The sequence below is a fragment of the Crassostrea angulata genome, chromosome 10 (genome assembly GCF_025612915.1).
Source record: "Crassostrea angulata isolate pt1a10 chromosome 10, ASM2561291v2, whole genome shotgun sequence".
NCBI classification, from domain to species: Eukaryota; Metazoa; Mollusca; class Bivalvia; order Ostreida; family Ostreidae; genus Magallana; species Magallana angulata.
In genome coordinates this window covers 21,998,035-22,024,101 of record NC_069120.1, presented here as the reverse complement: position 1 = coordinate 22,024,101, position 26,067 = coordinate 21,998,035, and the positions used below count along the sequence as shown (strand labels likewise).

At 35.9% G+C, this 26,067-nt stretch overlaps 1 protein-coding gene across 1 annotated transcript; it reads left to right on the top strand.

Annotated features, from left to right (window-relative positions):
- Window positions 1-324: 324 nt before the first annotated feature.
- Window positions 325-24,361, top strand: LOC128166342 (apolipophorins-like). Its single transcript, XM_052831444.1, has 36 exons — window positions 325-461; window positions 730-786; window positions 3,834-3,994; window positions 4,204-4,452; window positions 4,603-4,755; window positions 5,272-5,470; window positions 5,655-5,910; window positions 6,170-6,335; window positions 6,555-6,722; window positions 6,810-6,959; window positions 7,085-7,228; window positions 7,422-7,850; window positions 7,980-8,314; window positions 8,433-8,615; window positions 8,767-9,022; window positions 9,272-9,419; window positions 9,807-10,073; window positions 10,389-10,646; window positions 10,997-11,243; window positions 11,419-11,644; window positions 12,247-17,985; window positions 18,099-18,431; window positions 18,541-18,709; window positions 18,866-19,050; window positions 19,161-19,444; window positions 19,753-19,900; window positions 20,069-20,201; window positions 20,538-20,794; window positions 20,951-21,532; window positions 21,642-22,046; window positions 22,164-22,284; window positions 22,387-22,581; window positions 22,674-23,030; window positions 23,149-23,444; window positions 23,609-23,680; window positions 24,063-24,361. The coding sequence occupies exons 1-36, from the start codon at window positions 410-412 to the stop codon at window positions 24,105-24,107; spliced, it is 13,425 nt and encodes a 4,474-aa protein (XP_052687404.1). The 5' UTR covers window positions 325-409; the 3' UTR covers window positions 24,108-24,361.
- Window positions 24,362-26,067: the final 1,706 nt, after the last annotated feature.

The window sequence follows — 26,067 nt, the reverse complement described above, 5'->3', positions numbered from 1 at the left end:
AGACTGAAATTTAGGTCATGAAACATGCATTGATATAAGCTTTAATCAATAGGAGAAAAAAAGTATGTCAAAAGGCCATCATGGTGTTCACGTGTTCGTGGACGCACGACTTTAATAAATAAAACTATTTATCTAATTACAACCAATTATGAACATGCATCCCAACAGCTTCTCGTGTTTATGCTGATATGTTTACGTAAACAGTTTTAAATCTAATGCAAATATCAACAAGCACTTTCATCAACATCCCAAAATACCGCTGAGCACTTTGTTAGCGGCGCAATGCCATAATAGAGATGCGCAAAGTGATGGACTTTTGGACTCTGACACATCCATCAGCTGATATACTTATATACACGGTAGATCTCTGCTATCAAACAATCGACTCGCAGTCGCATGAAGCGACAACATGGATTATCATTTAGTTCTTCTCTTGTCCCTAGTAGCGGGATCGCTAGCGGGTGAGTTAGATACTTTCTATTACCATTTTTCGTTCATTTGTTTTACGCAAAATAATTATTTATTATCTTTAGCATCTGAAGCTTTGCAAGAACGTAAAATCAAAATTTAAGTTCTTGGCATCATTTTTTGGGGGGGAGGGTATATTTCATCAGCTGGATATTGGAGTGCTTAACACCTTTTTAGGTTCAATTATTTGTAATTCTAGAACTACATGGTAAGAACAATATTAAATTAAACAGATAAATTTTATGAATTCTTTTCACACAGGACCTGTTCAGAGATCTGGATTATTAGGGCAAACATCATGCGCTAAACAATGCACTGGTAAGTTTTATAATTTTCAGTGAGAGAGAGAGAGAGAGAGAGAGAGAGAGAGAGAGAGAGAGAGAGAGAGATATTTTCCACTGACCAATGCATTTCTACTCATTTTAAAAACTCGCAAAATAGAACGGTGTTAAATGTCTTTGAGATTATTTTTGCGCCAATTTATGCAAGCCAGGCAGATGTTTCCTATTGGTTATATCAGATACTTTAAAATAGTATACCAATTGCTAATATAGCGTGAATCTTTATGCAAATTAAATAAATCTCTGTTCGTTTGGAAGTCTAGATTCACTTGAAAAGAATCATAATACAACATCGTTAAGCATACATGTATGTCCTTTTTAAAAACCAAAAAATCATAAAAATGTACCCAGCATATATATTCCATTAATGACAATAGTATTGAATGATTTCAAGCCCCTGAAAAAAAGAAACAAACTGATTTTTTGTTCTTTAAATAAGTCCTGGCTTGCAAGTCAGTATTTGCTTATCTAAATAAAATACCCACAACCATTGTATAAATCGTCTAGCGAAAATGTGTATTTAAATTATATGTAACGTTGGGTTTCCCCCGATCGTTTTTCATTGAGCAGTATTATATCTCCCAAAAATGCCATCAACTTTACCACCAACGAAAATCTAGAATCATATGGACATGACCATATTTTTGAATTGCAACACTCTTAAAGTTTTTTTTTCATAATTTTATTCATAAACAAATACAGTTGATTGTGAGGTAATATTTCCGCAGAGACCCTCTAAAAATATCTTCACCTGGGGTGCCAGGGCCCCCTAGATCAAAAAGGATATAATGTAATATTTAAAACTCTTAAAGGTGGGGGTTGAGGGATGGCCATTGAAATTCTTTTTAAATTCAGTTTAAATCGGATCAAGCTGCTTGAACACTTTTAAGCGAATCTATTAAAGTCAACTGAACATAAATTTAAAAAAAATAAATCAGATCATAGAGGATGCTGACATTTGTGCGGGAAAGGTATTTACGTATCATAATCTATAGGCGGATTAGATCTATCAAAGTCCACTTTTAGTGAAAGAGTCATTGGACATTTGAGCGGGAAATTTAATTCATCTGATCAATATTCTTCATGTATTTTTATCGTGACATACTTAAATAAACAGGGACTAAGATAAACGCATATTCTAGTCTGTTGAGAACTAAGCTCCGAAAGGGCAAGCAGAGACATTTATGTCGATCTCTGAAAGTGGAAGTTAGTGGTTGTATTATGTGTACATTTCTAAATCAATACACAAAGTATTTTCAACTGACGCGAGTTTATTTTTATACCCGCACTTTCTAAAGAAAGTTCGGGTATATTGTTGTTACCCTGTACCGTCCGTCCGTCCGTCCGTCCATCTGTCACGTTTTACTTTTTCAGCCTGCTCTTACATCTTACACCAGCAAACTGAACTTTTCGAGTTTGATTTGGGGTGTCATGTTGTTTTGTAAAAAGGTTTCAAAAATTCTCTGGTAGTCCTGGGGGTCAAATAATTGCTAAAAAATGACGTTTTTTTTTTCACAAAAAACCTTCTTCCTCTAACTCCTCCTACATTTTCAACAGTAGACAAATCATCTCTTGGAATATGTTTTAGGATATCCTATAGATGCGCAATAAGGTTTTGGAAATTTCAATTTTGTTCTGGGGGTCATTTAATGGCTGAAAAATGACGTGTTTTTTTTTTACAAAAAAAAAAACGGGTTTCAAAAACGTCATTTTTTTTGGCAAAGGATAGCCAAAGGATCTCCTAGAATATGATTGGGGGTGTCATATTGAAGTGTGATCAGATTCCAGAATTTTTTTTTATTAAGGGAATCAGTGGGCAACAAAAACTGACGTTTTTTTTTTTGCAAAAAAAAGTATGGTTCCCAGAACTCCCTTTACAACTTTTGGAGTAGCTACGTCATCTCTAAGGATATAATTAGGGCTGTTCTATAGATGTGCAATAAGGTTTTAAAAATTTAAATTTTATCCAGGGAGTCATAAAGTAGCAGAAAATTGACGTTTATCACTAAAAAAAACCCCCACGGATCCCAGAACTCCTCTAGTGAGCGGCTTCATTTTGAATTAAACTGGTACAAAACAGTGTTATCTAGGGGCAAGCACTTGGTGCGGGTATTACTGTCTAATGACAGCATCTAGTTTTAAATTGTCACTAAAATTTATCAATAATGCATTAATTCGGTTTTAGACTTTGCATTTATCTCGGTAAGAATAGTTTTAAACTAGCAGAGATAGCAATGTTGAGTAAAAGATAATTAAACAATAAAATGCTTTTTTTAGTGATTCATTCGGGATATGAAGGTAGCGATATTGCAGAAAAAATACATAACCCGCGTTAGCGGGTTATGTAAATTTTTTCTGCAATGATCGCTACCTTTATTACCCGAATGAATCATCAAAGAAAGCATTTTATTGTTTATATTAACATCTTTCTGTTAGCCAATTGATAAATTGATTATGAAAAGTTAGAAAAATTCACTAAATTACTGTTAATGTACGTAATTACGTTTACTAAAGAAACAGCCAGATCGTCTCCTGTGAGACTTTGAGTCTGACGTCGTCATGATTATTTCGTGCAGTCCGTGATTTTTCCTAGGTAGTTGTAGGTCTCGACCAATCGATAAACTGGGCGTGTCAAGTTTGGTCCTGTCACTTTCTTGTCAGTTTCAGCCGCTGTAGATTTCGACCAATCAATAACCGGGGCGTGTAGATTTCAGTCTGGCTGTTTCGATAGAGCTATGAATTACCTATAAGTTTTCGTAAGAAATAGAGGGAATAATACTTGGTAGATGTAAATATTATACAATTAACCCCAAATTTGAAATGGATCGTACAGTTTACGGTCTGACATAACAGTGTGGCGTCGAAGTTGGGATGAAGGGAAGGGGTGTTTTTTTTTAATAATATAATATTCGTTACAAAAATATCTATTCATTTTTTTGATAGCAATTTTGGTTAGTTGTAAGAGACTGAGTGGTTTTATTTAAAATTTAGCTATTTTTATAAACATTGTTTCTATTTTCTAAGACAAGAGTAAATTTGGATACAAGATCGGAGAAACCTACAGATTTACATACGAAGGAGAAACAAAGACCAGTATTAATGGCGGGAACAAGGAACAATCGGGACTCAAATTCACAGCTACAGCTCTTGTTGAAGTTCTCTCCAAGTGTGAACTGTCACTCAAGGTACTGTACAGCATACTTTGTAAGAACATAATGAAATCCACCAAATCAATTTCAAAATTATACAGATATCTCTACTAGAGATTAATACTATGAGACCCTTTTTTCTCTCTGATAACGTACAACCTATGAATTAGTTAGTCCCTGAAATTGAAAACAAGATAAAAGCATATCTATTACTTTATTAAAAAAATTATCAATTTACACCATAGATAGAGGATGCTGTGTTGTCTGGATCTGACCCTAACTACCCCAAGAGTCTGTTGACAGACACTCAGTCCAACGAGTTCAAGACAGCTCTGGAGGAACACCCTCTGCGCTTTTCTTTCCAAGATGGTATCATGGAGGAGTTATGTCCCCTACCTGAGGAGAGTGCTTGGGTACTCAATATCAAAAAGGGTATCTTGTCCTCACTCCAAAACACCATGGACACATTCAAAACAGAACAAAACCTTGTGGAGGTGATTATTAGGCAGTGTTTCTTCTTCATGTAGTTCTTGTTTTATCTAAGCTTTCTTTTTAGAGATCACAGCTTTGTGTGTACCAATGTATAATAAAAAAATGACAACTTGGGAGTGTTTAAAAATCCTTCTATGATTTCTCTATAACAGACTGATGTGGCTGGAAAATGCAGAACAAAGTACAATCTGAAACAGGAGGGATGGAGGTCAGTGTCCATTGTAAAGTCTAAGGACATCAGCACCTGTCTGAATCGCCATGGATTTGACACCTCCATGGGATACATCCTGTATGAGGTCCCCTCTGTAAGTATTGATCATTGCCACTAATAGGCTCTAGGCATCAATAGTCAATTCTTAGTGATCTTGAGTATTTCTATCACACTTACTAATAAAAAGTGAGGAATTATTTTCCACTTAAAACTGTGAGAAGCATCCCTCACAAATTAAAAAAAATATCTAGCTCTAATTTTTCTGACAGTTGTTTAATGTATGAAAATACAACAACAGTTTGGTGCTCATGATTTCTTATTTTTGCAATTTGATACAAAACAGCACAATTGCTGAATTAATTAATTGCATAAAATAAGGAATCTACAGTACTAATTTTGCTGACACAAACCAGAGGCTTTTCCAGCAGAGTGGGTATTCACAAGCATTGCCTTAATTTCCTATACCTGTAACTCAAATTTTGGCGATCTCTATAGCAAGCACCCACTATACTGAACAAGTCTCTGTTGTTTGCAAAAATACCTCTGATCTTATCAAGAAAACATCCCACATTGGAATACCTTTGGTAAATGTAAAATTTGAATCTTGCAGAGTCTTCAGTCCCTTCCCATCATGAACAGCAGCCATGAATGTGAGCAGAAGATTTCTACAGATGGTCACATGGAGAGCGTCCTGTGTCATGAGGTTCATCTGTTCAAACCCTTCTCCCAGGGAGACAGTGGTGCCATGACAGAGGTCACACAGAAACTGGCCTTTGTGTCCAAGTCCACCGGAACCACAACTCGAATGGGTACGGCGAATGTTAAATTTTGAAAATTAGAATCAAGACAAAAGCAACTTTCCTAGATAATGTTTGTACCTTGAATTCATCAGTGTTCAAGGGCATCAATTTACACACCTTTAAAATTCAGTTCCAGGGATGTGTTAATAAGAAGAAATGACATTTTAAATATTTGAATGTTTTTTTTTAACAGCTGAGGTCAGCAGAAGAGACACACTCTTGTTCACCCAGGTTCATGGAGAAAAAGCAATCACCACCTCCAAGAAACAAGTTCAGGACAAACTGAAGGAACTGTGTCTGACAACAGAGAATGGCATCCGCCCAGAGACCCCTGATCTCTTTGCCCAGCTTGTCATGCTCATGAAAAAGCTGGATGCCACATCAATGGCTGAAATCTTTGAAGATGTGAAAGCTACCTCTTACTGCCCAAACAACATGCAGAGAACCAAGTTAGCAATAGTTTTTTTTTCTTTGAAGACCTCTTTTTTGAAATTTTTGCAATACTCTTATCTCTTTTATCAAAGACAGGAATTGATCTAAGCCTCAAGACTTGTTTGCATATTTTTTTGTACCCTGCAGTTTCTTAAATTAATTACTGTTGCTAATGGAAAACACTACTATAAAGGCAACAACCAATATTTATAACCTTGTTAAAATGTTTTTATTGGGATTTGTTCTCAACATGATTTGAATTTTCCGATACTCCAGGAAATTCTACATGGATGCCATTCCAATGGTTGGAACAGGAGCAGCAGTCAGACAGATAACACAGCTCATCATGAACAACGATGTGACTGGTGCCCTCACTGAGTCTTGGCTGGTCTCCCTCTCCTTCATCCAACACCCAACCAAAGACATGCTGACAGAAATTGCTGTAAGTTCTAAATGATTATTTAATACCAGAATACAATGATTTCAACATATTGACATTATATTCTTTCATATCCTTCTTGAAGACCTTTACCTATCAAAAATGTTAAAATACTTTCACTTTATGACTATTGGATGACCACTGGTAACTTGCAAATAGAGTCTTTTAGTTCCATTTTGTTTACAAAGGGCCTGTAATTACCTTTTTTTGATTTGTCAATAGAAAATGATGAACACTGTTCATGGCACCAAGATTTTGCTCCCAATGTCCACCCTGATGCACACCTACTGCCAGAAACAGTCTTGTGAACAAGACAGTGACATTTCTGATATCCTCAACAAAATGACAGCCAATCTAGGCAATGACTGCAACGGTGCCAATGAAGAGAAGGTACTGTAATGTAACATCAATAAGCCTCCTAGCATGAAAATAATTTAGTGGCATAACATAAGAATCTTCATGCCCTGATTTTTGTAGGTAATCTTGACCCTGAGAGCCATTGGAAACATTGAGCAGACTCAGACAATGATTCCAGTACTGGAAAAGTGTTTTTCAAGGAAGAATAATGCCATGAGAATAAGAGTGGCTGCTGTGGAAGCCTACCGTAGAATGCCCTGTGCTGCTGATGTAAGAAATGCTTTAATTACTATCAATGCTCACAAAATTTTCAAATTTTTTATGCTATAAATTACCAGATATTAACTACTAGAAAATAATTTATGCTAATTTGTGTTATTTTGTTTGTTGTATAGAGAAACAACCTGATAGCTCTGTTTCGTAACACTGATGAAGACTCTGAGCTGCGTTTAGCTGCTTACCTCCAAGTCATGAAATGTCCTACTGACAACATTCTCCAGCAAATCAAGGAGACTCTTATGTCAGAGGAAGTGAACCAAGTAAGCTCTTAAATTAATAATTTTTTAATGATTACATCCTAAATCTTTTAGGATATAAGAAAATAATATCTTTATGGTAAAGATTTATTTAAAAGATTTGAAACACTTTTCAAAGCTGCAGTTAATTACTACCATTTGATATTTTAACGGGATTCAGAACATTTAAAAATTCATACACATGTATCTTCTACAGGTTGGCAGTTTTGTTTGGACCCACTTAATGAACTTGAGGGAATCCTCCAGTCCTTACAAGGAAACAGTCAAAACCATGCTGGAGAGTGATGACCTTCCCAAGAAATTTGACCTTGATCAGCGCAAGTTCTCCAGAAACTATGAATGGTCTCACTACTCACAGGAACTAAATATGGGTGGAATGCTGGACAGCAACCTGATTTGGTCCCCGGAATCTTTCGTCCCCAGGTCAGTGTCTGCTAACCTGTCTGTTGAGTTGTTCGGACATTCAGTGAATTTGTTGGAGATCGGAGGACGTGCAGAAGGTCTTGATTACCTTCTGGAATCCTACTTTGGACCATCTGGATACTTCAAGGATGGAACCATTAATCCAGATGAGAAGGATTGCAGCGACATCAAAATGAAGAAACTGGAAAAAGTCGACAGGAATGTAAGTGTGGATACATCAAACTGTGATTATTTGTCATGATTGACATTTACAATATACACTGTATATATAAGTTATGACCAATGAATAAATGCTATCTAAATCTGAAATTTAGATCAATTCTACTTCTAGTTTGACAAGAAGGTACAGGAGCTGAAGGGAGCCATGTATGCCAGAGTGTTTGGAAATGAAGTTCTCTACAACCAGCTTGGACAATCTGCACCCAAAGCATCAGGATCAAGCTTCAATTTCTTGAAAATGTACCAGGAACTAGCTAAAGGAAATGAGATTTCATACACAAAGAGCAATATGTTCTTGGACAGCAGCCTTATTGTGCCCACCATTATTGGTCTTCCACTGAACCTGACCGTAAATGGAACAGTCAGTGTGGATCTTAAGGGCCGTGCCACCATTGACCTCACCAAGCCACACAAGAAAATCCTTATCGATGGAATCATTGAACCAAGGTATAGAGATAATGAACTGGTCACAAATATGTTAACAGCACTTGTTACAGCATTTGATCTGTTATTATTTTGAAAAACATATTTTACCAAAACCATGATGTGGATTTTTCCTTTACAGTGGAGCTGTGGAATTTGCCTCAATGATGAGTGTAGATGCATACTTTACCAAAAGTGGAATCAAAATGACCTCCACCCTCCACTCCAGCACTGGTGTCAGCACCAAGATAGAAATCAAGAACAAGCAGGAATATGTCTTCAACTTTGATGTACCAAAGACAAAGTCAGAAATTGTTACAGCAAGGTGGGCATTATGCAATAAATCAAACTAAAATATCTTGTAACACTTTGTCCCTTTCATTTATATCTTGCACAAACTTTCATATTTCACACCATGAAGAAGTGCAAAAATACAGCAAATAATGTTAATCTTAACATAACCATTTTGATTTCAGGTCAGAATTATTCCTGGTTTTCAAGGATCAAGAGAAGAAGCAAGTGCCTGCTTCTGAGGACATTACCACCAGAAAGTTTTGTTCCGGACACACTATTGTCCAGCTGACTGGTCTGGAGCTGTGTGGAGACATGATGTATCCAGTCAGTAAGGACAATGCTCTTGGGTTCCCACTGAGTGGTCCAGCTCACAGTGTGGTTCTTCTACACAAGAGAGACAGTCACAAAGGCTACCAACTAGAGATCAACCAGATTGATGTAGGTTCATCTTAACACACAGGCTCATTTCTGTGTATGCTTTCATGTGTGTAAACCTAATTCATACATCTACTTTTTCCCCCCAGTAAACTCAAATCCAAACATATGGAAAATGAAACGACTTACATAATTATGACTTTACATGGTTTCATTTAGTTTTTTAAGAAGAATAAACAGAAAGTTAAATATATTAATTAAAAAAAGACATTTGTAAGGAACATATTAATATGAATTATCTATGTCTTTCAGAACAAAAAGCTTCTGCATTTCAAAGTCTTCTATGACACTCCTGGATCAAGCACTGAGAGAGCAACAGGATTTGAACTGGAAGTGAACAAAGACACTAAGATCCTGAAGTCAAGCCTGATTTCTCCATGGAAGAAGGCTAGATTTACAGGTAAGAAGGAAACCACCCCACACAACAGACCATACCTAAGTAAATCCTATTATGTTTACTATCTCCAATCTTTCTTTCTATAAACCAGTACAAATTACATCCAAAGGTAGGCCGATCATTCTTGGGCCAATAATGTGTTTAAAGTCACTATACAATGTACATGAAAAATGTACATGTACATGAATATACATACCAGCTACTGGAACATGCTTATCTTACAATTTAGTAATTGTTCAACCAAACAAAGTATATATATGTACCTGTTTATCGTTAAAGTAAAATTCATTATGCCTTACCTCCATGTGTTTAAATATGATAGAAATCTTTAAATGCCATTTCTCTTCAATATTTATTTCATGAATTTTTTGTTTAAATCTGCATATACAGGAAGTTTAGTTAATGGACAGAAAGAGAAGAAACTGTCTGGTCTTGCTACTGTGGACGAGACTCAAGAATACAGGTTCGACTCTTCTGTCGGAATCAACACCAAGGGCCCCCAGACCAAATATAAGCCCAAGGTGGTCATTAGCTATCCCAATGCAGCCCCTCTTAGCTTGGATGGATCTGTGGATGTTGTGAACAGCAAACAAAAACAAACTCTGGACTCAGTTGTTGTACTGAAGGGAATACAAGATGATCCGATCACCATTAATGGTACTCTAGAATATGAAAATCATTCCAATTTACTTAATTTAACTAAAACTGCAAGTTTGGTAAAGAAACAAATACATGTACCAATATGATGACCAGATAGTATATCTTGGGATGCAGTTACAGCTAAATCTAGTTGAAACATGCTTTTGATTAATGACTCATTTAGTACATTACTTTTATACAGACCACACCATGACTTTTTCAGTTTTACTCAAAGTCAATGTACACTAAACATTTTTCAGCTTTCATCTTCAAATGTTTTGTGCAAATTGCTATATGGAATCAGATATTCTTCATATTGTGCCTTTTTTGTAGTTGATATCAAGAACACACCAAAAGCAAAAGGAGTCACCTTGAAGTATACCTATGAGAAAAAGAAGGAGTACTCTGCTGAAATCCTTGCAAAACTCTCTGACACAAAGAACAAAATGATTGCTTATCCCAAACTGTATATTAAAACCCCAACAAAGGACCTAATCAATGTCAAAGGCTCCATTTCTGGAAAACCAGGATCTAACATCAGGGTAGTTATTACAGAGGATAAGCTGTTTAGAACTCCTATAAGTGTAAAAGGTAAGTGGGCAATTGAAAATATGACCCCCCCCCCCCCCCCCACACACACACACATACACTTACAATGTAAGAAATTTACAGATACTGATGCCTACTTATAAAAGCTTCAGAACTTTTTACTTCTATCATATTGTGAAAAATACTGGTATTTATACAGTAAGATAAATTTCTGTTGTTTAAACTTGTTAATATACTTAACTTCAGTTGAATAAATCTTAAATGACAACAAATGATACAATTATACAGAATGCATTCATTTGATAATAATGATAAGAGAATTCTGCTGCTCTTAAATCTATTAAAAATTATCTAAAATTAATCACTACATCACTACTGTATATTTTTTGAAGGGGATGTCAAAAAAATTGAAAGAGGAAAGCGGGTGTTCTACAAAGTAAGAGCAAACTACAAAGGACCTCAGAAAACCACGGCAAGAGTTCGTCTTAACACGGACAAGAAACCTAAAAGTTTTGGGTGTAAAATGATTGGAGACTACAATTTTGTCCGCATTTTCAAATGGGCAAAGGATAAATTTGAATACAGCAGCAAGATCCTTAACAAAGGCACAAGAACACTGACAAGTATTGAAGTAAAATCGTAAGTACCAGTACATTGTATTTCAGAAATTCATGTCAGATCATTAAAACAATGTTTTTCATAAATTTGGGTTGCAGTTTTCAAAATTTACTTTTCTCTTTCCTTCATCATTTGACACTATGGCTGTCTTTGTATCATTCATTATAACTATAACTGTTCAGTATTTTTATTTCAGAGACTTCAAATCATCTCGCTATTCCACCTACAACAACCTTCTCCAATTGAAATCTGTTCATCGTTTTAATCAAGTGGTGGAGATCAAATCTTCCTTTGACTATGGAAGAACTTACACCAGCAAAGTTAATAAACAGAGGGCTATCGTAAATGGCATCGCAAAATACAGCTTCAAAAAGAATGGTGCCAGCATCAACTATAATGTCTCCATTGGTTATCAACCAGCTGTAAGTAATCATATCTATTATTCCCAACTCAAGAAATAATAAAAAAATTAGTGGTTCTGCACTGATTGATTCCAATGTGCAGAAGGACTGAGATCATATATTACAATACCTTATTTCCATCATTTATTTGCACTTACTGATAGTGTAAACAAAAAATAAAAATATGCTATTTTTGAATCATTAAATAGTAAAAAATGTTTATATTTCTTTAAGTTTGTCTTGAGATAAACAAAGCTTTATTAGAACAAGCATGGTTTTTTCTGTCTGTCAGAACTCTTTAATAAATATTTGATACAACTTTGATGAAATATAATATTTGCAAAGTATGCACTCTGTTTCATCGAAGAAAAAATTACTTAAAAATAACCCAATTTTATGCAACAAAATAGCATTAAAAGTTCACAAATATCTTTAAATTGAAGGCATCTGAAAAAAATTGAAAATCAAGAATAAATTTAAAATCTATATTTGTTCAAAGTAAATTTATATCATAAAATTAAATTATAATGTTCATTTGAGCGGGCATATCAGGCTCTCAGCAGTTACCGGTATATAACTTCTAGTATAAGGTATGGAAAACAAGGTTCTTTTTCATATTTCAGGATCTGGATGCTTCCATCACAGGCACACATTCACACACACAAAAAAATGTTAAGTCTAACTTCGCTATTCGATACGAAGACAAGAACAAAGTAACCGCCTCCCTAAGACTCAATGATGAGACCAAAAAGATCCCCAAATACAGTGGAAAGGCTACACTTTCGTACCCGGGAAGAGACATTGAAATAGAAGCAACAGGATCTCGAAAAACTGACAGTATGGGTGACATAAAGTTAGTTATTCAACACCAGAAAGGGGCAAAGTCCATTGTAGCTGGAGAGTTCAACCAAAAGTCCAATACATCAGTGGAATTTGCATCAAATCTCAAAATCTACAATCAGAAGCCAGTCTCTCTAAATGTTGCCACTGATATCAGCCTAGCAAGCCCCAAACTTGACATGACAGTGGTCTATGATAATGATCAGTATGCTGTTATGGCATCAGGGGAGTACCAACAACAAAAGTATGGTAAGATCATGTCCCATGTTCAGTACCTTCAACGCAAGGTTGCAGTTGAAGTTGAAGGTGGAGATAAGGAAGGACAGTACATTGGGAAAGTGGATGTAAGTTGGGATGCCATCCGTAATGCAGACAAAAGAGTTTTGTTGCAAAGCATTGCAAGAGTAAACAGCTGGAAAGACTTCAGAGTTATCTCAAATCTTGAATACCCTGGTCAAAAAATTGCAGGAGAGCTCGAAAACCTTATCAAGGAGAGTTATTCTTACAAGACATCTGGATCAGTCTCATGGATTCCTAATCAGAGGGTATTTGCTGAAGTAAAGCTCATGGACAATCGCAAGAAATATAGAGGGGCAACAGAGGCTTCTGTGTCTATTCAGACATCTTTCCAAAACTTTGAGGAAATCAATGTCAAAGTTGGAAACAGCTACACTAAACATGAATATGAAGTACAAGCTGGTGTAACCTGGTCAAAGGGTCAAACGGTATCAGTGACTGCAACATCCAAATATCCACCCATGATACAGGACCTAAACCTCGATATTAAGATGACCACACCATTTGAAGCCTATGGAAACCCACATGTGATTCTGATCAACAAGCTCTCTTCCTCTCAGAAATCCCACAGTGCAAGCTTACAAGTAGAGTGGGGACAGAAGCAGTTTGTTCATATTGAAACAAATGGTGAAAACATTGCTTATGAACTTCAAAAAAGAGAGTTTACAAGAAATATTGGGTTCTCATCCAGCATCCTGAACTATGAGAAAGTTATCTTTAATATCACACATGAAGATAATTTAGAGAAGTTCAGATCCGTAGCTGCTATTACTCATAACAATGACAAATACCTGTACACAATAACAATGGACCACAAGTTAACAGGATGGCAATTAGACAGCCGAGGAACTTTTGATATCAAGGGACCCTATGACACCATGGTACTGATCTGGTCCCACAAAAACACTGACCGTGATATCAGAAGTACAGCAGAGATCAACTGGGGAAAGAAACAGAAGTTTACAGCCGAACTGACAGGTGATATCCAAACTGTTCCAAATCATAAAATTACAAGCAGATTCCAGATGAATGTCCCATCTTCATCACTGAGGAGAGTTGATGCCGTATTTGAGCATGAGAACAAGATTGGATTCATCAAAACGCTGGCTAAAATCATTGCTGACAAAGAAAACATCGGAACCATTGATTTAAATTATGGAAGACAAACTAGTAAAACATCTGTGGACCTTCAAATTACCAGTAAATACATGGACGACTTCAGACTCAAGTCTTCAGTAGAGAGTGCTAACATGCCAATCAAGTCTAGTTTAGAAATTCAATGGAAGCCATACCAAAAAATCACTGGGTCTTTCACTCATTCAGACATTTTAAATAATATAGAAAGCAAACTGACCTTAACTACTCCTTTCCCACAAGCCCGCAGTATTATCATTGATGCCAGCCATAAATTGAATGGTTTGGATTGGGAAGCAAAAGGTGCTGTTGAATATGCACCCATGCAAAAAATTACAATTGGAGGAATCTACAACATACACACAACTAAAAAGGCTCGTGTCTACATCACTTCACCTTTCCCAACAATGCAAAGATTTGAAACAGGGGTCAATTTCAATGGTAACTGGAGAAAGTTTTCCACTGACTTTGATTTTGAAATCAATCCTCTTGTAAAGAAAATAACAGCATCCTCAGAGTGGAACCATGATCATCTTAACACCCATGGATCAGTCAAGCTGAACACACCATTCCCACAATACCCTTACATGCAGGCTGAAATCCGTAGACAGAATAAGGTCACATCAGAAGAAACAAGCTTCATGATAGAGTATCTTCCTACCCAGAAAATTGAAGTCATTGGTTCTTATGTTGCTCAACCTAAAAATCTACAAGGAACATTCACTGTCAAAACTCCAGGAAACATGCCAGCAGTTATTAGTTACAGACAAAATGGTGACATCAATGCATTTGTTAATCATGCTGAAATCATTTACAATGAAGATCAGAAAGTTGTGTTGGACACTACGTTTGGCATTGAACCTAAAGTGTCTGGAACCTTCCATATGGAAAGCCCAATTAAAGGTTATAACACTGTAGATTTCCAATTCAGCCATGAAGGTAAAACATGGAAAGATCTGAGGACACAATTTCTGTATGGCACTAACAAGGAAAGAATTGAAATTGAAACTATTTTTGACATAATTGGCACTATTGAGGCAAAAGCCATGATTAAAACTCCATTTGAAGTTTTGAAAATTGCAGAAGCTAGCTTTTCTCATGATGGTACATTCCCAAATCTTAGAACTAACATCAGGGGCATTTTCAACAACTACAGTCTGGAGAGCAACCTTGAGACATCTCACTCCATGAGAATCACAGGTAGTAAAATTAATTTAGCAACGACATTCCCAGCTGTCAAATTCATAGAATTAGCCATAAATCACGAGGGATCATTGGACAGTTTCCAAACACATATTGAAACTACTTACAACCAAAAGTTAATCCAGGCTGACACAGTGTTTAGTCATTCTGATGACTTAACAGCATTCACTTCCACTTTGATTACACCACTGCAAGGATGGGAAAAAACAATGATAACTTTTAACAGAGATGGACCACTCAGCAATTTCAAATCCACAGCAGAAATCAAATACCAAGATAAAAAAATTGCTGCAAGCTATGACCACAGTTTTAAAAATGGTGATGTAGCAACCACAGCCACACTTTTCACTCCATACACCAATGATATTGTGTTCAAGTTGGACCAGAATCAAAAGAAGAGAGGGTTCACAACCAATATTGAGTTCACAATGGGAACTGACAATGAATGGAGATCCCGAACAAACTACAAGCTTCGCAACAATGAATTTATACTAGACATTGATGAAACTTTAATTATGGCAGGTGAAAGATATACTGGAAGTTTCAATATTGATCATGCAGGAGTTCTTCTGGCATTCTCCACCAAAGTTTCTGGAAAGTTACAATCACACAGCATAGGTACAGATGTTGAATTCAATGCACAGTCACTAGATGATATTTCTGCCTCAGTGAAAATTGATTCATCCTTCAAAAATTACACTGAAATGGATCTTGCTGTTACACACAAACTGGTCCAAGGAAAATATAAAACAGGAGTCAAAGCAAGTCTGGAAAAGAAACATACGGTAGCTGTTACTAGTGAAGTCATTGTTCAGATTCCAAAAACTGGTATTAAAGTTGATTTGCAAACATCTTTTAGTGGCTATGAATCAGCGTCTGCCAGCATCAAAACTGATAGATCCTCAGATGGATACAAAGGAGCAATTCAAATTGTGTATTCCAAAGGAGAAAAAATAACAGCTGATGGTACATTCAAGGCAGAATTGCCAGTTGTGGATGCCAACATTCAGGTGACCACACCTTATAAAGGACTCGAAAGTGTTGTGGTCAAGGCAAAGTCTTCAAAATCTACCGCAGACTTTGAAGTTAGATACGGGGACAGTCAGAAGATCACAGGCTCTATGTCTCATATCATTGATCTTCCAACTATCAATGTAAATTGGGCTGTCACTACTTCTATGAACACTGTGTCTGCAGAATTCAACAACAAAAAAGTGGGCAACAGATACACAACCACCATTTCAACCAATATCAATGGTAAGAAGAGTTCTGCAAAATCTATGGTTTCAGTTGATTTACCATCAATTGATATGGAAGTTTCCATCAAGGATTCTCCTCTCAAAGAATTTGTGGACTCTGATGAACTCCCATCAGATTTAACACTAGTTGTTAGAAATCTGGTTGGAACACCAATGATATCCACAGATATCTACTTGACTGTTGATGGCACCGAAAAGGCCAGAATAAAATCAGGAATTAACACTGATGATATGGTTGGAGATATCGTTATTACCTTTTTAGATGAAAAACTCATTTCAATATCTCATAAGGCAGAGGACAAGTGGACACGCACATCAAATGCTGCTTTGAAATGGAATGATATTAATCATATGTCCACTGCTTCAAGATGCATGATAAATCTACCTGACATTGACTGCTCAGTCACAGTGGAATCAACATATCACAGAGACATTAAAATCTCTGTAGTGAATACTGTAACTGATCAACTGATTTCCTCTTCTGCTTCTGCTTTCTTTGGAACTGCGCTAAGATACAGTGGAGAAATGACCCTGTCACCTAATCCATCTGATATTCAGTTTACCTTGAAACTTTTAACTCCACATGAAAATTTTACAACATCAGAAGTATCATTCACTCACACTGAAAAAAGTAAGACTTACTCAACTAAACTGGTGGTTTCTTCTGACAAAATTTCCACCATCACTCTGGAAGGCAGAAACAGACTCCAGACCATTTTTGATTTGGATCTTTTCGGCAAAATAACAAGTGATTTTGAAGCTATTAGACTTTGTCAACTTAGTGTCACAAGTCGAAAGCAAGGAGATGAATATATCATGCAAGTGGAAAACATTATGAATCCAAGAAAAAGAACAATTGTTGATTTATCTGTAGTTTTACCTGGTGAAAACCAACCACAATCTAGAATGCATCTTTCTATAGAAACACCTTTTGAAAAACTGAAGAGCTTCAAATATAAGGAGGATGGAACTTCCAACAAAAATGACAAACTGATGAGATCTTCAAGAACTGTCCTTATCCAATACAATGGTGGTACATATTTGGATATAGATGAAGCTGCAGACATTTTGATTGATGAAGACTGGCTATTTGATTATAAGCTGACTTTCAGACATCCTAGACAAATGGAATATTCATTCAATTCAAAGAAAGAAAACAGTCTTTTTACAGGTGAATCTACCATAAACTGGAACAAGGCAGACATCAATAGCAACTTCCAAGTCAAAGGCCAAGCATCCATTGTTAATGACAAAGACCTTCATAATCAAGTACAACTGGAAGTTGTTCATGCTACAAGAACAGTTGGTATTGATGCAATTCTTCATAAAACTTCCAACACAAAGAGGTCTAAATTCATTGTAACATGGGACAAAGACAACAGCAAAAAAGCAGGATTTGACCTTCACCAAGATAACAACAAGTATTCCACAAAGGTTGTAACTCCAACAAGATCAATTGAACTAGTCAATGAATATGACGACAGTGCTCCTGTGGTATGGAGTGAGAACACCTTGTATTGGGATGCAGACATGGATACAGACAAAAAAGCTAGTATTCGCCTCACATGCTCCTCTGGCGAACGCAACAATGACCATAAAATTGACATCAAACTGCCAACTTTCAACAAGGTACAACTTATTCAAGTGATAAAATCATTGGCTTTCTTCTGAAACATTTTTGATTTGATTAATTTATGTGTGTGTTTTTGTTCTTTTTAATATTGTTTTTTCTCTTTCTACAGGAATACACTATCAACACATCCACTCGGCAAACTTCAAAATTATTTGAAAGCACTGTGGAGTTTTCCTACTCTCCAAAAAGGAATAGGAAGATAGTAATGTCAGTCAGATTGGACGATAAGTCTACAGGACCCCAGTCCTCTAACTACAGCTGGGCTATAGGAATGTCTCAGGGATACAGTAACCTTGATATGACCCTGAGTGGGCACCTTGGACAGTCTGATGACATTGATACATTTGGTGCCAACATTCAATATCTCACCAACCAAAGAAAGACGGAGAACTTGAATATGTTCATGGAGATCAAGAAACTGCAGAGAGAGATTGGTCTTTATGTAAGTATTCACTGAAGAGTTCACCCATCCCAGTTTCTAATTACATTTTACCTGGAAGGTAATTCATATAGGTTTTTGTCTCTGTTTTAATAAGAAATTTATGTTTTAGATGTATGAACCAAAAGGAAAATCTATGGGTATCATTGGCCGTGTAGAATCTACATCACCCCTGCTGGTAACAGTAGGCTGTTTGGACGAGGGCAGGCATTCTGAGAACCTCATAGTAAAAGTGGATGAGAACAAACGAAGTGTTGAAATCAAAGCCAAATACGACTCGGGTAAACTATTCCAAATGGCTACACTTAAATGAAAATATGAATAAAATAGTTCATATTCTAAATATTTACTTTTATGATAAAGAAAAATTAAATAACTTGGATACAATAACTGTTCCATATTTTTATATTTTCCTGTTATACATTTTCACTGATTAGAAAACCCCAACTCAGCCCTACACATGAAAGCAGAGTTGCCAACCAAGAAAGATCTTCAGGTTGAGCTCTACAGAACTGGTAACTTTGAGCAGGTCACTGAATCACTCATCAACATCCAGCTCAAAGACTCAAGAATCCTACATGGAAAGATCAACTGGAGACCAGAAATGTTTGCTGATGCCATGGTAACATACCTAACACTAAACAAACATTACTTGTCCTTTTCTCCATTGGATAATTTTGAAAGTTTTGTGCTTAAATTGTACAATTGATATGTTTTAACTTTGGCTTTCAGGAATTTACAGCCAAGAGAATGATGAAGGATGCCACAGAAGCTAATGCTGCATTGTTAGAAGTGGGAACTGAAATTGCTGAAGAACTGGCTGGAAAAGACTCCAAATTTAGCAAGGAATTGATGGATGAGATTCAACCTTTTGCTGAAGCTCTGGCTAAAGAAATTGATAACTTCCAAGATGAACTTAAAATCTTTAAGCAGAAACTGACAGAAATGAAGAGAGACAATGATCTATATCTTGGGGATATGAGCCAGTTCTTCAACAACTGCACTCAAGAATTCATGTAAGCGCCATGAAGTACTGTAAATGCAATACATTATATTTGTATTCTATTTTGGGGTTTTGGTAGAAAGTACATCACTAAATTCCTTGCATATACTTAAAAAGAACACATAGAAACCTACTACATGTACTTCAAATCATTGGAAAAATCATTTTCTGCCAAATATTGTACAAGCTAAATATGACACATTTACAATAATCTACCAGGTATTCAAAACAAGTTAAAGATTTTTATGCCATTTTACAAAAAAAGTTAATATCAAAGAAATATATTATAAAAAGATAAGATTAATATTGTTGTTATTTTAGTGTACAGTATGAAAAAGCCAAGAGATCCATGCAGACAACATACAGTGACCTGAAGACAAAAATCATTGAACTATCCAATGATATCAAGACTTATCCATTTGAAAAGGAATACACCAAGATAGTCAATGAACTTTCATCCAAATTTGAGGTGAGAACAGAACTAAAATAACTAGGGTAGGGTATGAGGGTCTTTATAATTATAAACAAGCATCAACTTTTAAGTAACAAGGCAATGGTGAGTGGTTAAATGGAGTTGAATTTATTTTGATCCAGGTTTACATATAATGATTTCTTGTAAATTTTATTTGTGGGACAGGAATACAAGACAGAGGTACACAGCATGATGATGAAGGAGGTAGACACAATGACAGCTAGCATCAAAGCAAACATTCGCACGCTTCAGCGGAAGATCAAAGAACTCCTCCAAAAGACAAAGGCAATCGCCTCAGGTATGGTTTGTTTTATACATGACATTCTACCCAAGATCATCAACAAAATTGTTAAAAGTTTTGTTTGGAGTAGAAAGTTACATTTGCAATGATTTTATTTTGCAATTTGGGATAAAATGGTTTTCAGCAAGCAACAATATTTTCATAGTATCAAGTCTTTGTTTTTAGTTTTTTGACAAATCAATAAAGGACTCTGTCCTGGTTCCCAGCGAGAAATATTGGAGACAATACTGATCTCAAGAACCTTGCAAACTTTTCTTGCACATGAATAAAAGTTGGTTTTCATGAGAAAAACATCTAATACAATGTATTTTCATAGCTGTATCTCTTTTACAGAAAAACTGGACTTGATCCTTCAGCACCCTGACATCATAAAAATGCAGCAACAAATATCTGAGAGACTTCCAGCCATGCCAGAGTATAGCATGGTTGTTAAAAAGGTTAAATCTGCAGTAAAGAATGTCGATCCTATGAAGCCCTACAATGATGTAGTTACAAAGGTGACTTCGGTTGTGCAAAGCAAGTACGAGGAACTCAATCAGGACAAAGACTTTGTCAAATTCAAAATACTCATAACGGAAATTTATGAAGAGGTAAGTAGATAATCATCTTACTATGTATTTTACGTCAGTTACATCCCTTACTCTCACTGCAATATATTATCAAAACAATTATTTTGTTTATTTTTCAGCATACCTGTTCTTATTACCTAGCAATTTTACTAAGAATATGTTTTCTTTTATTTATAGCTGTCCACTGGATTTGAGTTCCTGTCCATCAAGAAGCAACTCATGGACATCGCAACTCAAATGCATAGTGACATCAAGAAATTTATAGTTGAGGACATTGCTGAAATGAAGATTCTGGGATTGGACAAATCCAGAGTCATCGCTTTTGACCCTGAGAATGGCAACATTGAAGTCGAAATTTACATGCCCACTGGAATGGAAACCCTAGATCGTCTACCAAAGATACCAGTCACAAAATTCAGGAATGTCATGAAAGACTTCGCAGGCAAAGTCCAGACTGTTATCCCTGACTCAGACTTCAACCTCTGGGACATTTACTATAGAGTTAGACCCGCAAGTCTGCACCCCATCGACTGGATTCCACCATTCAAAGGGTATGCCTATGTGGCTGGTAACAGGCATTTCATCACATTTGACGGAAAGAATTTTGACTTTTCTGGAGACTGCAGCTTTGTCTTGACTCGTGACCTGGTTGACAACAACTTCACAGTCATCATGAACTACAAGCCAAACGAGAACATCATGGATAATCTCCTGGTTCTTGCAGAAGGAAAAACCATTGAAATCTTCCCAGATTTCACTGTAAGTCCTCTACTCTGTCCTTAGAGTATTCAATATACATCAAGCTACTTATAGCCATGAGTAACAAAAAAAAGTGTATTCTATTTATTCATTATCATCTTGTTTATAGGTAAAGATTGATGGCAAGCCCCATGAATTCCCATACATGTCACACAAGCTGAGCCTGGAGAGAGTAGGAGACTGGATCAAACTAGATACCGGACGTGGTCTGATCATAACCGGGGACCTCCCAAGCAACGTTTTCACAATTGAAGTCAGTGGCTGGTACTTTGGAAAATTGGCAGGTATACTTGGAACCTACAACAATGAGCAGTACGATGAACTAACAACAGGTGACAACAAGATTGTCAAAAATGAGGACAGCTTCTACAACAGTTGGGAAGTCAGCAAGAAATGCAGGCCCAATGGAAACAATGCTGTGGACATCATCCAGGATGAGAGTGATGTCAAGTACATCAAATGTGCTAAAGTCCTCAAGTCAACCGACTCGGTGCTCAGGCCATGCTTCAGACAGGTAAGTGTTCATGATCATGACCAATGAAAAGTGCAGTGGTATTGAACTAGAATAATAATGAAAGTTGGTCTTTACTACAGAAAAATTGATTTACTATTTGATATTTATTTCATTTAGGTTAATCCAGACAAAGCTTTTGAGATGTGCTTGAACCGAGATGATATGTGTGCTGCCTCCAGATTCTATCTTCATCAGTGTCGTCAACAGGGTGTATATCTGCCTCCTCCTAAAGAATGTGGTATGTTTCTAGCATGTTTTCATCCTCATTTTTTCTTCATTGCAAATAGTGTGGATTTATACCATACAACCTCTGTTACATTTTCTTCCTATTTTGTTACAGTTCAGTGTGTTGCCCCCAATGCTGAGAGTTTCGTGGCTGGTGAGACCATTAGGATTTCTCCAAGGAGTGATGACTACCAGCCTATTTCGTCAGCAGACACAATCTTCATTGTGGAGGAGAAACCATGCAATAAGGAGACAACCAAACACCTTGGCTCTCTAGTCTATGAAGTTGAACAAGAACTCACTAAAGCTGGTATGTTCTCTCTCAATACCTGAAGAAAAATCTCAAAGGCTTTTATGGATTCTGTAACTATAGACTGACTATGTCTTTGCCATTATTTTTAGGTATTTCAAACAACAAATATGGATTGATTGGGTTTAACAAGAAGGGATCACACAGTCATACAATGGATGGCCAGTTACTCAATGATGCTACCAATTTTGTCAAGGGTGTAGAAAGTCTCACCTTCACTAGCTACAAGACAGACACATTAGATGCTATCCTCCAGGCTGCCAATTATCCATTCCGTGCCGGTGTTGTCAAGAACATTATTCTTTTGCAATGTGGAGGTTGCTCTGATCTCAAAACCATTCAGTACCAACAAGTTAGACACACTCTGCAGGCCAGAAACATTCAATTCCACATTCTGAGAGACCAGGAATTCATGCTTGGAAACAAAACTCCAAAACAGAAAATCTTGGGTGTGTATGCTTCCAGTTCTTAATTAATGAAAAAGTTGGAGGGTCTTTTGGGATTTTAAAATAAATTGTCATGGTATCAGGGATTGGGCAGTTTGAAATGTAAATTTTCTAATTACAGGAATGGACCGCACAAGGAAATATGTCCTTCAGAACTCTAATGACAAGAGCCTTGAGAACATGGGTTATTCAGTGGACACCTGCTCACACCTGGCCCTACTGTCCAATGGTTCAATCTTTGATTCCAGCTCACTTTCCCTAAAGAAAGTCCGCCACCAGAAAATGGCCATTGACACCATCAGTAACCGCATAGCTAAATCCTCTTTACCCTCCCAATGCCAAGTCTGTACTTGTGAGGCCGATGAGACTGGGGCTGCTAAGTCAGTCTGTAGAAGTTGTTACTCAGAAATGACAGATGTAAGTTTACATAATTATTTCTTTAGGACTGTATATTTGTATCTATATTTTGAGTGAAAATTACCTTCAAACTAGTACAAATAACTCATTTCGAATACCATGGAAGATTATTCAAGCTTTAATGGCTAACAATTGCTAACCCCTTTATTCTCTATATTTTGCAGTATATTAGCCTCTGGTGGAACACATTTAGGCACCCAATGACCATTGAGCAAGAGATTAACAAACAGTTTCAGGTAAATTGAAATTAATTTATCTAAAAAAACCAGCATTGTAATTACATTTATAACCCGATAAATGCAATAACTTCCAATAAAGAATTAAAAACTAGAAAATATCAAAATACAAACTTGAGTAGTAAATGCATGTCCAGCAGTCCAAGTATCATGAAATAAGATATCCTCTACTGGCATACTTTACCAAAATCTGCTAACCCGGATTATGAAATATACCAACAAGCAATTGCAGCTCATAATGCCATGTTTACTCTAAAATGAATTGTGAACTGTAGATGTAGAACAAATTCAAAATGAAAGGAATGCAGAACAATGATACTGTCTTGATATCACACAGATGGTTTTTTCATAATTTATTTTTTTATTTTACTTTTTATTTTAGGAGTTCTTGAATGCAAAGAAAAATTGGGCAGTACTGACAGCGTAAATGAGAAAAATGAACAAACTTTATACCTGATGATCCCCCTGTGATTTGTGCAATGATCAATGCAGAAAAAACATTATTAGTATCATTACAAATGTACTCATTTTTATCACTACTCATTTTTATTCATTTAAAACTATCGTGTGAGTTTTCCTCTTTAATCTTACCAATCAAAAAAATGTTTGAATAAAAATCCTGTAAATACTTTGACTTTATTTATTGTTAAGTAATATGTAATAAAATATTTGAATAATGAATGGGTTTTATTTTTTTGCTTGACGAACCATTTAATAAACATTGATATTAAATTATGCATTTTATAGATGCTTGGTTTTAGAAATTTACCAAAAAAAAAAACAAAAACAAAAAACAAAACAAACAACAACAAAAACAGATTTCCTATCAAAAACTGGAAATACCACATTCATTCAGAAACCATTCCTCAATATCACACCGTAGTTCTTTTAAATAAAAACATTTATAAAAAAAAAGATGATCATTTGTTTCAATGTTTGTCATACAGAAGCTACATAAGGGAGAATCAATTAATTTCAACTTATGCAGATAATAACTTGTAGGTTTAATTCTATGTGAAATTTGAAATTGGAGCCAGTTGAGTTTACTTTTATTTTAATTGTTTACTTGGAGTGAGCTCGCTTAACCTTTCATAATTTTACTGGTCAGGAGCCGGTTGTTTCAATATTTAATGGTTTATTAAAGCATTATTAAACTCCATATATTTAATGAGTCATTAATGATTTGGTATGCGTGATCGATATGACTGCATGTATAAATGCAATATACGTTATATAAGAAAGCTTATAGGCCTAAAAGGGGACTGCTGACATATGTAAAGGAATATATCAGCCTTTCAGAATTTCTATAGTGATCATAACACCGAACAGCGTCAAAGTAGAAACTTTCGCTGTACAATTTTTGAAGTAAAGGATAACAATGCCTAAAAATTTAACTTGTCAGTTAATTAGTTAATAATGCATTTTAAAGTAGTTTGTAAAAGCTTAAGAGTGCATATGATCATACGCCGACATCGTTTCACTCGATCACGAAGATTTCATTCTTCATTTTAGATTTGAATCGAAATAAATAGAGAGAAAAATATTGATATATGGTAGGTATTAATATTAAAAAAAGAGAAACTACTGCATGCCATTTTGTCGATGTAAATTGTATGTAAAGACAATATAATATGTTTTACAGTGCGACTGTTGAGGCGAGCGCAACTGAAACTGAAACATATATCATATACTAGTACATGCACAGTAGTGTATCAGCGCTGATACACGTGTTTCGGACTATTTAGTCTGTCCAAAGATAACAATGCATCACATTTGAGGTACACATACCTGTGAAAGAAGTGTAATTTAAATCAATGAAAAATAACCAAGATCTTTATTGAAACATGATTTTTCACTCGGTAAAAATAACAGGAGCGAAAACATATTTTTGACGGAGATTTATAATGGGAAATTTTGTCATCTTTTCTCCATTCAGAAGTTGGAATATCTCGCACAAATTTTCAATGTTATCATCCGTGGGTGTGACAGCAATTGAAATATATGTATCTAAGAAAGGGGAGGTACTATAACCTACACAATGGTTGTGTATTTAGAATAGCATGCTTAACTTAATATCAATCAACGTTTATTATTAAATTATGGAGGATACAGAGAAGGATGGAACACGAGACTACATCTTAAAAACCCAGAGTTTACCTAGTTGAAAAAAAAGCAGTTAAAGAAATGAACAAGCGCTTTTGAACGTTCCCAAACAACACGCCAACAGTATGGATTTTTATAAATTGAATATGACAGGAAACTTTCAAAATTCGGGTTACAGCGAACTACGTAGAAGCGTTTAAGATAGGCGTTAACTCCATAAAAGTTTTTACGTAATGTTTTGACTGACCTTTGTCCAATCAGGCCCCGCCGTCACCAACGTTCCT

Bases quoted from the DNA above. Each gene is read 5' to 3' on its own strand.
- LOC128166342 (XM_052831444.1), top strand. From the start codon at position 410: ATGGATTATCATTTAGTTCTTCTCTTGTCCCTAGTAGCGGGATCGCTA. The intron at 3,995-4,203 runs GTACTGTACAGC...TTTACACCATAG, and splicing joins AGTGTGAACTGTCACTCAAG to ATAGAGGATGCTGTGTTGTC. The intron at 21,533-21,641 runs GTAAGTCCTCTA...TCTTGTTTATAG, and splicing joins AAATCTTCCCAGATTTCACT to GTAAAGATTGATGGCAAGCC.